The 12,486-nt window shown below is 39.0% G+C and overlaps 2 protein-coding genes across 5 annotated transcripts in view; one reads left to right on the top strand and one right to left on the bottom strand.

Annotated features, from left to right (window-relative positions):
* Window positions 1-3: 3 nt before the first annotated feature.
* Window positions 4-9,647, bottom strand: twf1a (twinfilin actin-binding protein 1a). Its single transcript, XM_044193580.1, has 9 exons — window positions 9,516-9,647; window positions 8,026-8,106; window positions 7,688-7,866; window positions 6,087-6,182; window positions 5,783-5,887; window positions 3,634-3,759; window positions 2,461-2,611; window positions 2,206-2,327; window positions 4-1,239 (listed from the first exon to the last, which is right to left on the bottom strand). Exons 1-9 carry the CDS (start codon window positions 9,538-9,540, stop codon window positions 1,072-1,074), a joined length of 1,053 nt encoding a protein of 350 aa, XP_044049515.1. The 5' UTR covers window positions 9,541-9,647; the 3' UTR covers window positions 4-1,071.
* Window positions 9,648-11,886: 2,239 nt separating this feature from the next.
* tmem117 (transmembrane protein 117) overlaps window positions 11,887-12,486 on the top strand; it is a 49,532-nt gene continuing 48,932 nt past the window's right edge. For 2 of the 4 annotated variants that reach the window (XM_044193797.1, XM_044193798.1), the window contains exon 1: window positions 11,887-12,334. The gene's annotated coding sequence lies outside the window, so the exon portion shown is untranslated. Of the gene's footprint in view, window positions 12,349-12,486 lie in introns of all 4 variants that reach the window. The other 2 variants (XM_044193799.1, XM_044193800.1) reach the window with 2 other exon arrangements.

The following is a 12,486-nucleotide window of genomic DNA, read 5'->3' as shown; positions in this document are numbered from 1 at the left end:
ATGTAGGATTTAAATATTTTATTTCTCCTCTTTTAAAAGAAAGATTTGTAAGAAAACAAATAAGACCAAACATGATTTTTTTTCTATTATAATGACACTGTATGAAGATAAAGGGATTTCCCCTTTGATGAGGTGAGCTTAGTAGTTTGACTAATATTAATCAGTAGACCAGTGGATGTGGCAACATTTTAACCAAGGTACTTATAGAATTCCCTTTCCTATCCGGTTGCTTGGGTTCCCACTTGTATGGGAGCCAGAAAAGTTTGAGTAGCTTCCTCTTTGTGAAATATGAGATGTATTGATGTAATATTTCTGGAAGCCCCTGTTCTTTCCACTGTGATCCTCACCGACACTAACAATCACCAGAACAGACCAGACCAGACTGTTTCTTAATCATAGAGCATCACACAGCTACAATATGTACATTTACAGCACTTGCATAGAAAAATAAGTTTCTCAGCAGATGATTTTTCATGTAAACCACAGTTATATCAAAAAAGAAGTAAATTTTCCAATATAAAATGCACTGTTAAAACGAATCAATGGACACAAGTGGGATATATATCTTTTCTGCTTTGGAGCACCTCATTGTGCAAACAGTAGGAGACAAATGTTCAACACATTAGACACAAAAACATTAATTGACACAGACTTAAGGAATGCAAGTTAAGAATTTGAGCATGTGAACTCAAAATGGGGGAATTTTATCATAATGGCGCAAGTTCACATTAGTCACACTAACATTTTTAAAGTCTCAGAGTTGGCAACAATGTAAAAATCTCAAGTTTGACTTTGTTTGAGCCTCTTTGAATCACTGTAAATTAATTTTTGTGGCTGAACTTACATACACAAATATGCTTCCATTTGGCAAGCTACAAATGGAAATTCTGAAGTGTCATTGCTCAGTTGTCCTTGGCGTGCATAGTTGGGTCTCTGGTGAACTTTGCGGGAATTTGAAGTTGTCTTATTCTTTTAAACAAGCGTGTCAAATATGATTTCCCCCCCATCACAGGAATGTTCCACTGTGGAACGTGCTCTGGGTGGAGGTGGTGGCCAGATGCTGAGGTCTGTTTAATCTTCCTCCTCTCTCTCTGCAGGTGGCCGGGTGATGCGGCGGCCACCCTTCTTCCCAGCAGGGCCTTTGGGCTTGGCAAAGGCCTGCTTGTGTGCATGCTGCTTGGGATGCACCTCCTCGTACAGGAAATCACTGGTCAGTTCGTCCCCATTGTCAATCTCCAACTGGGAAAAACAGATAAAACACTATGAGCAGATGCACTGCAGAATCAACTTCAACTCACACTCTTAGAGCAATTTATGTTCTTTTTGGTAAATAAGGATCTACCTTTTTGATGTCCATCTGTTACAAATATCATTTTAAACTCTGTATGACCCATACTACATACATTACCTCATGAATTTACATTCCCTTAAAAGGCTCTGAAACTTATTTTCTCAATCAGCTTCAAAAAGTTGTAAAGGTTTTGGTTAAGTCACATCACAGATTTCTGTCTTGTCTTTCTCACTGGTTTGAATCAAGCAAGGCTCATTTGGAAAAAAGTGATATCATGTATTTTTGCGCATAAATAAGGATTAAGAAATATTGAAATCTGATCAAACTAGGGCTGCAACTAACAATTATTTTCATTATCGATTCATCTGCTGATTGTTATCTCGATTAATCAAATCATTTTGTTTATAAAATGTCAGAAAATAGTGTAATAAATGCTTGTTATAATTTCCCACAGCTAAAAAGAAGATGTATTCAGGTATTCAGATGTATTTGCTTGTTTTGTTTTCGACAATCAGTTCAAAATGCAGTTATTCAGTTTACTGTCATATAAAAGCAACACATCATCGCATTTGAGAAGCTGGAACCAGTGAATTTTTGGCATTTTTGCTTGAAAAATGACAAACAATTGTTATGATTATCAAAATACTTGCCAATTAATTTTCTGTCAATCACCTAATCGACTAATTGCTGCAGCTCCTAGATCAAACCACACCCACATAGAGTTTTAAGGTGTTAAACTAAATGATATTTTTCTGAACTTTAACTTTGTTGCTTATTTAGTCATGAATAGTCAATATTTTGGAGAAATACTCAAGATTTAAAAACAAGTTTTGATGGGCTTAAAGTTTTGTGTCAAAAATGATCAAGATTTCTTCTTTTATCATCGTCTTTTATCACGATAGATAATTTCCTACCTTTTTCTCAATATCAATCTGGAGATTGTTTTCCACCATGTCGACCAAGGGATTTTTGCAGCTGGAATACAGCATCCTCTCTCGGATGCCACACTTGTACCCAGGCATAGAATAAATGAAGACTGGAAATAAAAATTTAAAAAAATGAGAAGAGCAGACACAAAATCCCAGTCAGAGCAACATAAAAATGTAGCTGTATAGAAATATTAGAGGGGGGGGTCAACTGTTCAAAATAACTTGTGAGAATCTATTTACCTGTGGACTCTAAATAGTCGCCTTCGTGGGAATGTTTGTAGAGGAAGAAGTGGTAACGTGCAGAATCTTTCGGGATTCTCATTGGCAGGTCTTTCACCTCTGTTGGCTCAGTGCTGCACAACCGAATCAGCTCCTGTTCGGCGTCTACTTGCTGTTGACAAAGGAAATTAAAAGTTACTCTCAAGGTTGGTGGCATGCGCTTGTGACCAGGAAGTCCCTGCTTTGAATTCCACACAAATTAAGACAATATGGGTGGGGACAGCGAATAACAGACCGTCTCCCCTCCCTCTCAGGTGTGTCTGAGTGAAATATTTACTCAACCGTTGCCGTTGTCAGGAGTAAACCTTAAAACGGACAGTTCACCCTAAAAATACATATTTTTCCTCGTACCTGTAGTGCTATTTATCCATCAAGATCGTTTTGGTGTGAGTTGCCGAGTTTTGGAGATATCGGCCGTAGAGATGTCTGCATTTTTTGAATATAATGGAACAACGCGGCACTCGGCTTGTGGTGCTCAAAGCGCTAAAAATTACATTTGAAAAATTCAACAGCAATGTCTCTTATAGTTCCTACATGAAACTGCTCGCAAAAAATCTGTGGATTATCTTGAGTAACCGGGTCATGATTTCTGGAAACAGACATTGCTGTTGAGTTTTTCAAATGTATTTGCATGGCGCTCAAGCCAAGTGCCATCTAATGCCATTATATTCAAAAAAGGCAGACATCTCTCCGGCCGATATCTCCAAAACTCGGCAGCTCACACCAAAACAATCTAGATGGATAAACAGCACTACAGGTAAGAGGAAAAATATATCTATTTTTGATTTTTAAATAGATAAACAGAACGAAACACACTGCTTTCTTGAGAAGCTTTTAGGACAACAAACAAAAAGGGATCTGAGACAAAGCAGCAACAGTGACACAATTATTCTTTTGTACTTTGCACTGATCTGATCTTGTGACATGAGCCCTTTGAATTTCAATGAGAAGAACAAAGGCGTTTTGGGCAAAACGAGTGACTCATTGTGTCAGTCTGTAAACAACTCCTGACCAAAAACATCTCTATCTCGCCAAACAATGTATAATGAAAAACAGAGAACTGATTTCCTTACTCAAAATAATTGATCTAGCAAAGGTCACCTACTCACTAATGATTTACTCTTATGGACTCACCAGTTGTACGTAGTTGATTTTTTTGTTCCTATAACGTTCAAGTGCTGCAACGGCATCTTTGTGAATAGGGAAGGCCACTCCCTGCAGAGTCTGCTGCTTGGTGTCCACACTAATGTCCGTCTGCACCTGAACACACCACAAAACCCACCATGTCACAATGACACACTGCATTAAACAAAAACATGTATGGTAACGACGTCATTAATTAGGCTGATCAGTGCATTATTTAGCATATATTTCATTTGCCTTCAAATAATACATGGGTGGTATTTATATGAGTACGTTCAAGAAAAGTCAGTCCTTTATTAATAGGCACATTTATGCAGAAAGATGCTCCAATACTCAAATAAATTAATGAATCTACAAAGAGAAGTATGCGGTTTGTAACATGTTCTTGACTTAATGTGTTTTCAAGAATGTGTCTACACACACACACACACACACACACACACACACACAACCGCATTATGCTGACATGCTGGTGACATTATGCCGAACAAATATTACTCTTAAATTCAGCTCTGCTCTTTAAATGCAATCATTTGAGGGGACAAAATCAGTGTTCTGTCAGAAGCATTAACAGGTTTCCACTGAGGATTTTGGTGTCATAATGACTTGTGGATAAGTGAAATAGAATAAATATTCTTCAATTGAGTCATCAGAAAGTAAAAAGGGTTTACAAGTGCAACAAGCAGCTTGAATGCTGGAGCATGATGATCACAAATGAGGTGCTTGTAACGGAAGTGACAAGGCGCCTCCACGAAATCACACAGAAAACTGGAAATGCTGGTGGGATTACACTGATGGATTGCATCTATTTTTAGAGCCCTGTTCCCACAAAATGAAATGCCGTGCAAACATGATTGAGCCTCTGATGTAGCTACCTCGCATACCAAAAAGGACTGCGGGTCTTTTATCCATCTGCTTAGTAAAAGGCAGGCAGTCTCCGAGGCACAGCAATGATAAATATTTCAAAGCCTCTTTTTCATCTTGGCGGTACAGATTAATGGTATATTATCTTCCTTCAACAGCTGGTCAAGTGGGACAAGCACAAACCTCACTTCCCATTTGCTCTGCTGCTTTTAAGTGACCATACTTTGGAGAAGGACTGCACTACTCAAAGCACTTCCATATATGGTAAGAAATGCTTGTTTATGTGGCAGCTGAGAGAGCAGCAATTAGAATAGATTGTTTCTCAAAAAAGAAGAGCGGTTCATTTGGGTTAATTTATAGGAACACTCTAAAGTGAGGTCTGAAAAGAGAAACTTCATATGCTGCTTTCTATACTTTCTGCCTGGTGGTCTATCTGACACAGCCCTAAAGCCTTCTACATCAGCAGTGTAAACACAGCTGGCTTCATTAGCGGTGTGCAATTGATATCACATTACAGTATTTCCTCATCTTATCACTGCAAACAACAAGGGCAAAGCACAATGATACAGCTCACCTGCGCTCAATGCAGAATCACTGCCAAGTATTCAAAGCTGCAAAGCATTCACATTTGCATGTCGCTCTCTCAACATGGAAATAATGGATCTGAACACTCATAACAAGCTCTTTTTTTAACTCTCATTTTTTTGCTCAGGCTGAATGGGGTTTATGACTGTAAACAAGAATCTTTATGGAGCTATGGGTGTGAGCTGTGCAAACCTAATAGGTCCATCTCTGCCAACATCCTGCTGTTCTAATGCATCAGCATCTTTGCACTTTGTTGATACTGCCGGGCAAGCATATGCACACTTGCACTGCTGCTGACCTTGTGCTGAAAGGATGCATTGCTGGCCTTCACTGATACTCTACACTGTGTCTGGTGGGATTTACATCGCACACACAGGAGATGTGATTAGGAGGAATACTGATGTGAGCTTAGGTACGCTAACATTATCCCACTGAAGCCTCAAGTGTAAGGATGACGTAGTGTCAGAACTGAAACAGAGAACAAACCTAATCCACACCCACTTCAGAACACACTCAAGCTATACAACTTGTCAACAGGCAGTGGCATCTGTGTATACAAGCACCGTGAAGTACATTATTTGGATCTCAAATGGAAATGATGACCAAGAAATGAAATCCGAATGACTTGTCTGTGTCTGTGTTTGCTTGTGTGTGTGTGTGTGTGTGTGTGTGTGTGTGTGTGTGTTTGCACCTCATTTAGTTTAATCCGTCTCAGTTCCTCCTCTGCAGCAGTGAGGGGCAGGGGAGCAGCCTGCGAGGTCAGATATTTCCTGTAGCCACTGAGATTCAAATCATCCTGGGGGCCAAAAATAGCACAATCACACATCATACAGCAATATAGACTGACTGATACAGCATTGCTCATATCAGTTGTCATAAACATATAAGACTGAAGCTTAATTTGTTTAAGTTGGACATCTGAAGGTTCTGACTGAAGCTTGAGCACATAAAAGAGATTTTCACATCACTTCAAGTGTTACTGTTGTAAGACCTACCTTTGTGGTAGCAAAAATCTCATCCTTAATGTGCCCGCCTCCAAACTCTTTCTTGATTGTGGCTCTGGTAGCAGCATATAACATTTTATGTCGCACCTGTTGAGAATATGAAAAAAAAAAGTTGGAGAATCTTTATCATTTAGAAAACTTGGGGAAAAAGGGCTTAAGAGATCTTTTTGATAAGTGTAATTATTTTTGTCATGTTACATGGTTGATCGTAAAGATGGGTCTGAATCTGGCAGCTTCTTCAACATGTAATTTTATTTATTTATCTTTTCCTTCTTTCTTTTTGCTCTGTTATGAGTGTTTTACACTGTGTCTTATAGAAATAATAAAGAATAATATAAGATGGAAAAAGAGGCATTCATGTTATGAACGCAATTGCAATTGTGTTGGATGATTCCTTATATTCTTGCAAACACTAATTGATTAAAGGTGCCCTGTGGAGTTTTCTTGTAAACAAAGTTTCAGTTTACAATCAGTGTCACTCACCAAAATGCACTGAGTGAATCCTTGAGGTCTAACAAACGTGTTGAATGCATTTCCTCCTTCATAAGACATTTGCAAAGCAGATTTTTCGATCATTTTGAAACCTGCATTGTTTACATCCATGTTTACATGCTAGCAATCTTCTTCTCCTTCTTCCCTGCCTTTACTGGTGCATTGTTACGTTTCATGGAGTTAACGCCGTCGAATGAAGAACAAGCGAAAAGGGGACCCATTCGTAAAAACATTGCTCCATAGCGCTACTAGTGGTCAGAAACTCCACAGGGTACCTCTAAATGCCCTCTGGAAACAAATTTTTTGATTTTATGCTCTATAAATAAAAGTTGACTTGACATGTCTAATCCAAAATTTGATCTCACTTTGTCTGAACAAAAACGAATGAAAACACACTCGACCTAGTCAGTCATGGCAGCAGTATGCACTGGTTGTGAAATGATTTTGCAACTTCCAGACAAGTCTCAACCTGAAGCACTGTGCACTGAGCTGGAGGGCAGGAATGTTAAGCTCAGTTATATCTTTCAGAAAGTGAATTTGAGCTCAGTTCCACCATGCAGTTAAAGTGCTACAAATATCCTGCACGGCACTTTATTTTGGCACTGGTCCCTCCTTGCAACATTCCTCTTTCCACTGCTACAGAAAAAAAACAAACATTCTTGTGTCATGACTATTAAGAATTGCAGTGATTCTCTCCTGCAAGTGGTTCATCAAGTTTCAGTGGAACCAAATGACAATGACTTAGGTGACATTGTATGAGTCATGAAGACGGCAAATGCAAAACACACATTTGCGTAAGGGAAATAACACAGCAAGATATGCCTGTATCACTTTAAAGCACTAAGAGGGTGAGATTTAAGTCAGAGATGGGATGTTTAGACTAAGCGCCATGTTATTTGGAAAGCACCATAATCTACCACATTTAAATTTAAAGAGGTCTGTTAGGAAATAATGAATGCACTTTTGTCCACATTTATCCAGTTTTTCAACAAGCTTACAAAAAAATGCTGCCTTGATGTGGTAACCCCACCCATCTGATACTCAAAACACGAGGTATGGAAAGCTACTCATTAAAGCCAGCCTTGGTTTGGTTTTCTTACAGTAGACTGGTCTGGTGACCAGGCCAGGAAGATCCACTCGTAGCCCTGGTTGTTAGTGGAGTCCAGCCGGTACAGAATATAGCAGGGCACGTCAGCCTCGAGGAGGGGCAGCACTAAGGAATCATACTCCTGGTCCCACTTCTTTGATGCTTTCTTGGTGGTGTCCAGAGACAGCTGCTCTGGAAAGCAAATGTGTGCAACAACAATTTCAGCAATGCATGCATGTTAGTCATGTTGTCATTCTAATTTCAGCAGAAGTTTGAGTAGAAGTACAAGTCAAGAGTTTTCTTTGCAGAAGGAGCTGGAAACAAACTCTAGGACTATGGGACACTGCTTACCATCCTCAATGACGATCTTTAAGACTCGATATTGGTCTCCGCTCCTGGCACTGGCAAAGATATCCTTCACATCATTACCCGCTGAGAAAAGACAGAGAAGGGGTCAGTCTCCTACTGCTTGCATGACAACAACACACTCTTGCTAACGTTGCCGCTTTGAGTCCTGGATTTTAAGTTTCCACCTAAAAACTTAATAACCTGTGAAAACAACCAAATGTTAGACATTATACAAAAAGTACATAAAATTATCTTCTCAGTTGGCTTTGTTAACCAATAGCCCAGTATCAGGTATCCCCTATAGTTTTCCTTTAAACAGACTTTGAGTCAAGCAGAAAATCTAAGGAACTCTTTGGTCCTATAACTGGGCAACAAGCGACAACTAAAAAATCCTGAACTCACTGCAAAAAACTATATTTGCTATAATTAGTTATGATAACCAGAAGGTTGCTGGGTTTCGCTCAGGAGTGCTTCAGTAGTACAGATGTGACTGAAGGCTGACCACCTTTGACCCCCAATCCCTGGCACAATAAAACAGGCCTCCAATTTGCATTCAAACTAGAGTCTTAATGATTTTAGCTGCAAATGACTGCAGTTTTCCATTCTAACAACCCTGCCATAGCTTTAAAAAAAAAAAAAAAAAGAAATTATGCAAGAAAGGTAGAATTACAAAACTGTAAAAACAGTTTCCTATAATACAGTCAGGAAGGTAAATAGCATATTACATTTAAAATAATGAGTTTCGTCCATTCAGGCACTGGGATTCACTTTGATTTGTCTCTACAGGTATAGCCTAGTCAGCTATAGACAGACAGGCTATATATATAAATATATATCTGCTATAGAATAACCTGACTAATTTTGACTGGGGAGATTTAAGATAATCTAGCTATATAAAAACCAGTGCTGAACGTTAGCGTGAGGTTAGCAGAGGCACTTGCAATCTGCATCAGCCTGTATATTATTAACTCGCCTGATTTGCACGTTGCTTTACCTCCATACAGACTGTAAGCACTTATATACCAGGACGTCACGCCCTGCTGAAGTCCATTTTTTATAATAACACAGTGCAGGTAATGCCAGTGATTTTCACATATTTATGGGAACACCGGCCGGTCTAACAGGCCAGTAGTTTGTTTAATAAAGGCGTCGCCCATCCATTCAGAAGGCTAAACTAACGTTACAGGATTTAAGCGGAGAAGCTAAAGCATAAAAGGCTTTTGTACTATTGTGAAAAAATAAAGAGTAGCCATAATGTAGGTTGCTCATAAACTGGCTAAAGACTCGGGGATTATGTTTCATAGTCCTAAAAGTGCACCGCTGATCACACACAGCACGGTAGCTCCCAGCTAGCTAGGAGTGGCTAGCTAACTTGCCGCTAGCTTCTCGTTGCAATGAATTGTTGCAGGTGCTTAAAGCTCGCCTGGGAATCACACGCTCGCACAGCAAAATACGTATGAGTAGAGATACTGAAAGCAGAGAAACGCATCTACCTTGAATGCCCGTTTGATGTGACATTGTGTCTTTCGTCGGATAAAGGGTTGATGCAGCTGATCAGGCAAAACCAGGGCAGAGAAGCAGGAAGTGGACTACATAGACAAGACCCGCCCCTAGTCTGTCGTCATAAACATTAAAAAAATCACATGACAAAGTCAAACTATTTATATTTTCTAATTGTTTTAATAATAACTATCATTAACAGTCAAACATAAATATAGGGCAAGACAAGATTAACAGAATACAAATACCAGTGGTAAAAGAAGTACTCATATTCTTTATACAAGTAAAGTAGCAACACCACAGTGCAAAAAACTACTCCATTCAGTCCTGCATTCAACATTTCACTTAAGTAAAAGTACTGAGGTATTATCAGCTAAATGGAAAGTATCAAAAGTAGAAGTACTCATTATGCAGCAGAATGGCCCCATGTAAGAGTTATTTTATTTTATCATTTATTATTGGATTACTAAGCAGCATTTTAAGGTTTAGCCCCTGGTCAAGGAGGGGCCAATTTTAAATAATTCATACACCTTTGGGTAGTTTGATCTCTATCAATGCCTTATGGCAGAATGCCTACTCCATCACAGGAGTACTGGTTGGTTTCCTGGTCTCTGTGAGGCCTTTACCTGATAGAAACTTGATTGTGACTGGTGACAGGGGAGAATCAATGGGGGCCACAACGACCACAACTACTACTACTAAAAAGTCAGTACTGTGTTATAATAGTGGGGGAAACTAATTAGCAGTCATTTCCCCTTAAAATGTGCAAACAGTAAAGTTCTGCAGATTTGCTAAGAAAATACAGGCAGCAGTAAAGGCAGTTTTATTTTAATTGTGTGACATTTATGATGATATTGTTTGGGTATTGAAATTAATTCAATTTTATTTATATAGATTATTATATATTTATATAGAGAGACAGAGAGAGAGAGAGAGAGATAGAGGAGGGGGTGGGGCTACAATAATGAAACAACATTATGAACAATTATGTTGTTGTTGTTTTTTAACTCTACTGTCTGTAAACGGTATCTGCTTTTAATTGTATAAGTTAAAATACATTATTTCTAAGTGTTCAGTGGTATTTGTATACTATACAGTAGTAGGCTATACTAAATTATTGGATTGGTTATTTATATACTTAACTATAGGTTCCCGGTTGGACTGCTATTAAAGTAAGTCAGTTATTTTTATTTTTCCATTTTGATTTAGGTCTCTAATCTGTGACAGCGCGGAGATTTCCGCCTCTCATGGCAGCATGTCTTATTTGGCGTGGAATCCTGCAACATCTGTAAGCCACCGGGCTTCCTGGCTCTCCTCTCTGTCCCTCCTACTTCTAGTTTAATTAATAAATAAATAAATGAACAGATTTTACAGCAGAAATATCACCCTGTCACCAGAGGGAACCTCGGCTTTGTGTCATAGCAGACACATCAAGGCTCATACCGGAAACAACGTGAACCCGTCTTCAAAATAAGGGTGTGTATAGTGTCATAAAGACAAGACTAATTGTCTACAGCTAAAACTGGTATTTAAGCACACACAGCACAGTTTATAGGTCAAATAATATAACACAAACAATAATCTACTAATAATATAAATTATAAGTTATCTGGCCAGCTATGTGTTTTGAATGAGTCTTGTCAGCCAAATATTGTGTCAAAGAACATTGATAAAGTAATTTAAGTATTTCATGATAATATCTAATTTGAGAAAGAAAAATGCTGACATGGCTGAAATTCATTAGCAATTGTGCAAATATAAGAATTCAAATCTAAATAAACAATATATGGATAAATAAATCAATGAAAAAGGATGACCCTGATGAAGGCCACAAGCCAAAACACATCTACTACATCTACATCTCAAGACTGCAAGTCTTGCTCTAGTTTTGGCCTCTTCATTGTATAAATAAATAACTTATTAAGAGCGATATTTAAGTGTCTTAATGTCAAACAAACGATGTGTGGACCAATCATTCATGAAAGGAATTTCAACATTTCAACAACATACTGGCATTGTACCCACTACAAACATTATACAGGAAATAATCCAAACAGCGGTAACCAACAAAATAACAAACCTAAATAAAATAATTGCAATCAATCAATCAATCTATATATATATATATATATATATATATATATATATATATATATATATATATATATATATATTGATTGATTGCAATTATTTTATTTAGGTTATATATATACGTGTGTGTGTTTTTTTTTGTGTGTGTGTGTGTGTGTGTGTGTGTGTGTGTGTGTGTGTGTGTGTGTGTGCATAATAATTTTCACTTATTACAGTTTCAATCAAGAAACTTCTGTCCGTATATTCATCACGTTTTATTTTGAAAGGTGTGAGCGGAAGTTGTATATATCTACTGGCTCTGACTTGACGCTGGTGAATCAACGTGTTTGGCTCATTCACTCTAGGTTTGGCTACATTGCGTTGGACTGATGTTATGCGTGGTGTGTGGACCCAGTTATCTCCATCCACCCTACAGCAGCAGCAGCGTCCCATTAACAGCCCACAAACTGCACCGTGCGGCGGCAACCCGCTGACGAAGCACCGCCCAGCTGAGGTAGCCCGCCCGGCGCATGGACAGTCCCGCACAATGGCAGAAGATATGGGGGTACCTCTATCGTAAACCAACAACAGGTCGCATGGATAATTCCTCCACAACCCGCCCGTATCATCTCCTGTGTGTGTTGATTAGAGCGCCGCTGTCGGCTTGATGTGGCCGGAGAGCCGTGCGGGAGCGGGGCTTCTCCTCCTGGCTGTCGACTGAGAGGAAAACGGCGTGGAGCAGGTGCGTTGATGATGGTAATGTAACGTTATAGTACATGCACAAATAATACCGATGTGCAGAGTCAGACTGGTAGGACTTGCACGAATTTCGGCGGCCCCAGATCTCATTGGGTGCATCAACATTGAAGTTGCGCAATCGCGTAATGCCAGTCA

The sequence above is a fragment of the Siniperca chuatsi genome, linkage group LG4 (genome assembly GCF_020085105.1).
Source record: "Siniperca chuatsi isolate FFG_IHB_CAS linkage group LG4, ASM2008510v1, whole genome shotgun sequence".
In the NCBI taxonomy this organism is placed as follows: Eukaryota; Metazoa; Chordata; class Actinopteri; order Centrarchiformes; family Sinipercidae; genus Siniperca; species Siniperca chuatsi.
The sequence above is the reverse complement of the archived record's forward strand: the minus strand, read 5'-3'. Positions and strand labels throughout refer to the sequence as shown.

What these genes read in the sequence shown, in the direction of transcription:
- twf1a (XM_044193580.1), bottom strand. Translation starts at nt 9,540, where the DNA reads ATGTCACATCAAACGGGCATTCAAG. An exon ending in AAATCAACTACGTACAACTG is followed by an intron (nt 2,612 to 3,633) that starts GTGAGTCCATAA and finishes CTTTGTCAACAG; the next exon opens with CAAGTAGACGCCGAACAGGA. An exon ending in CGACTATTTAGAGTCCACAG is followed by an intron (nt 2,328 to 2,460) that starts GTAAATAGATTC and finishes TTTTATTTCCAG; the next exon opens with TCTTCATTTATTCTATGCCT.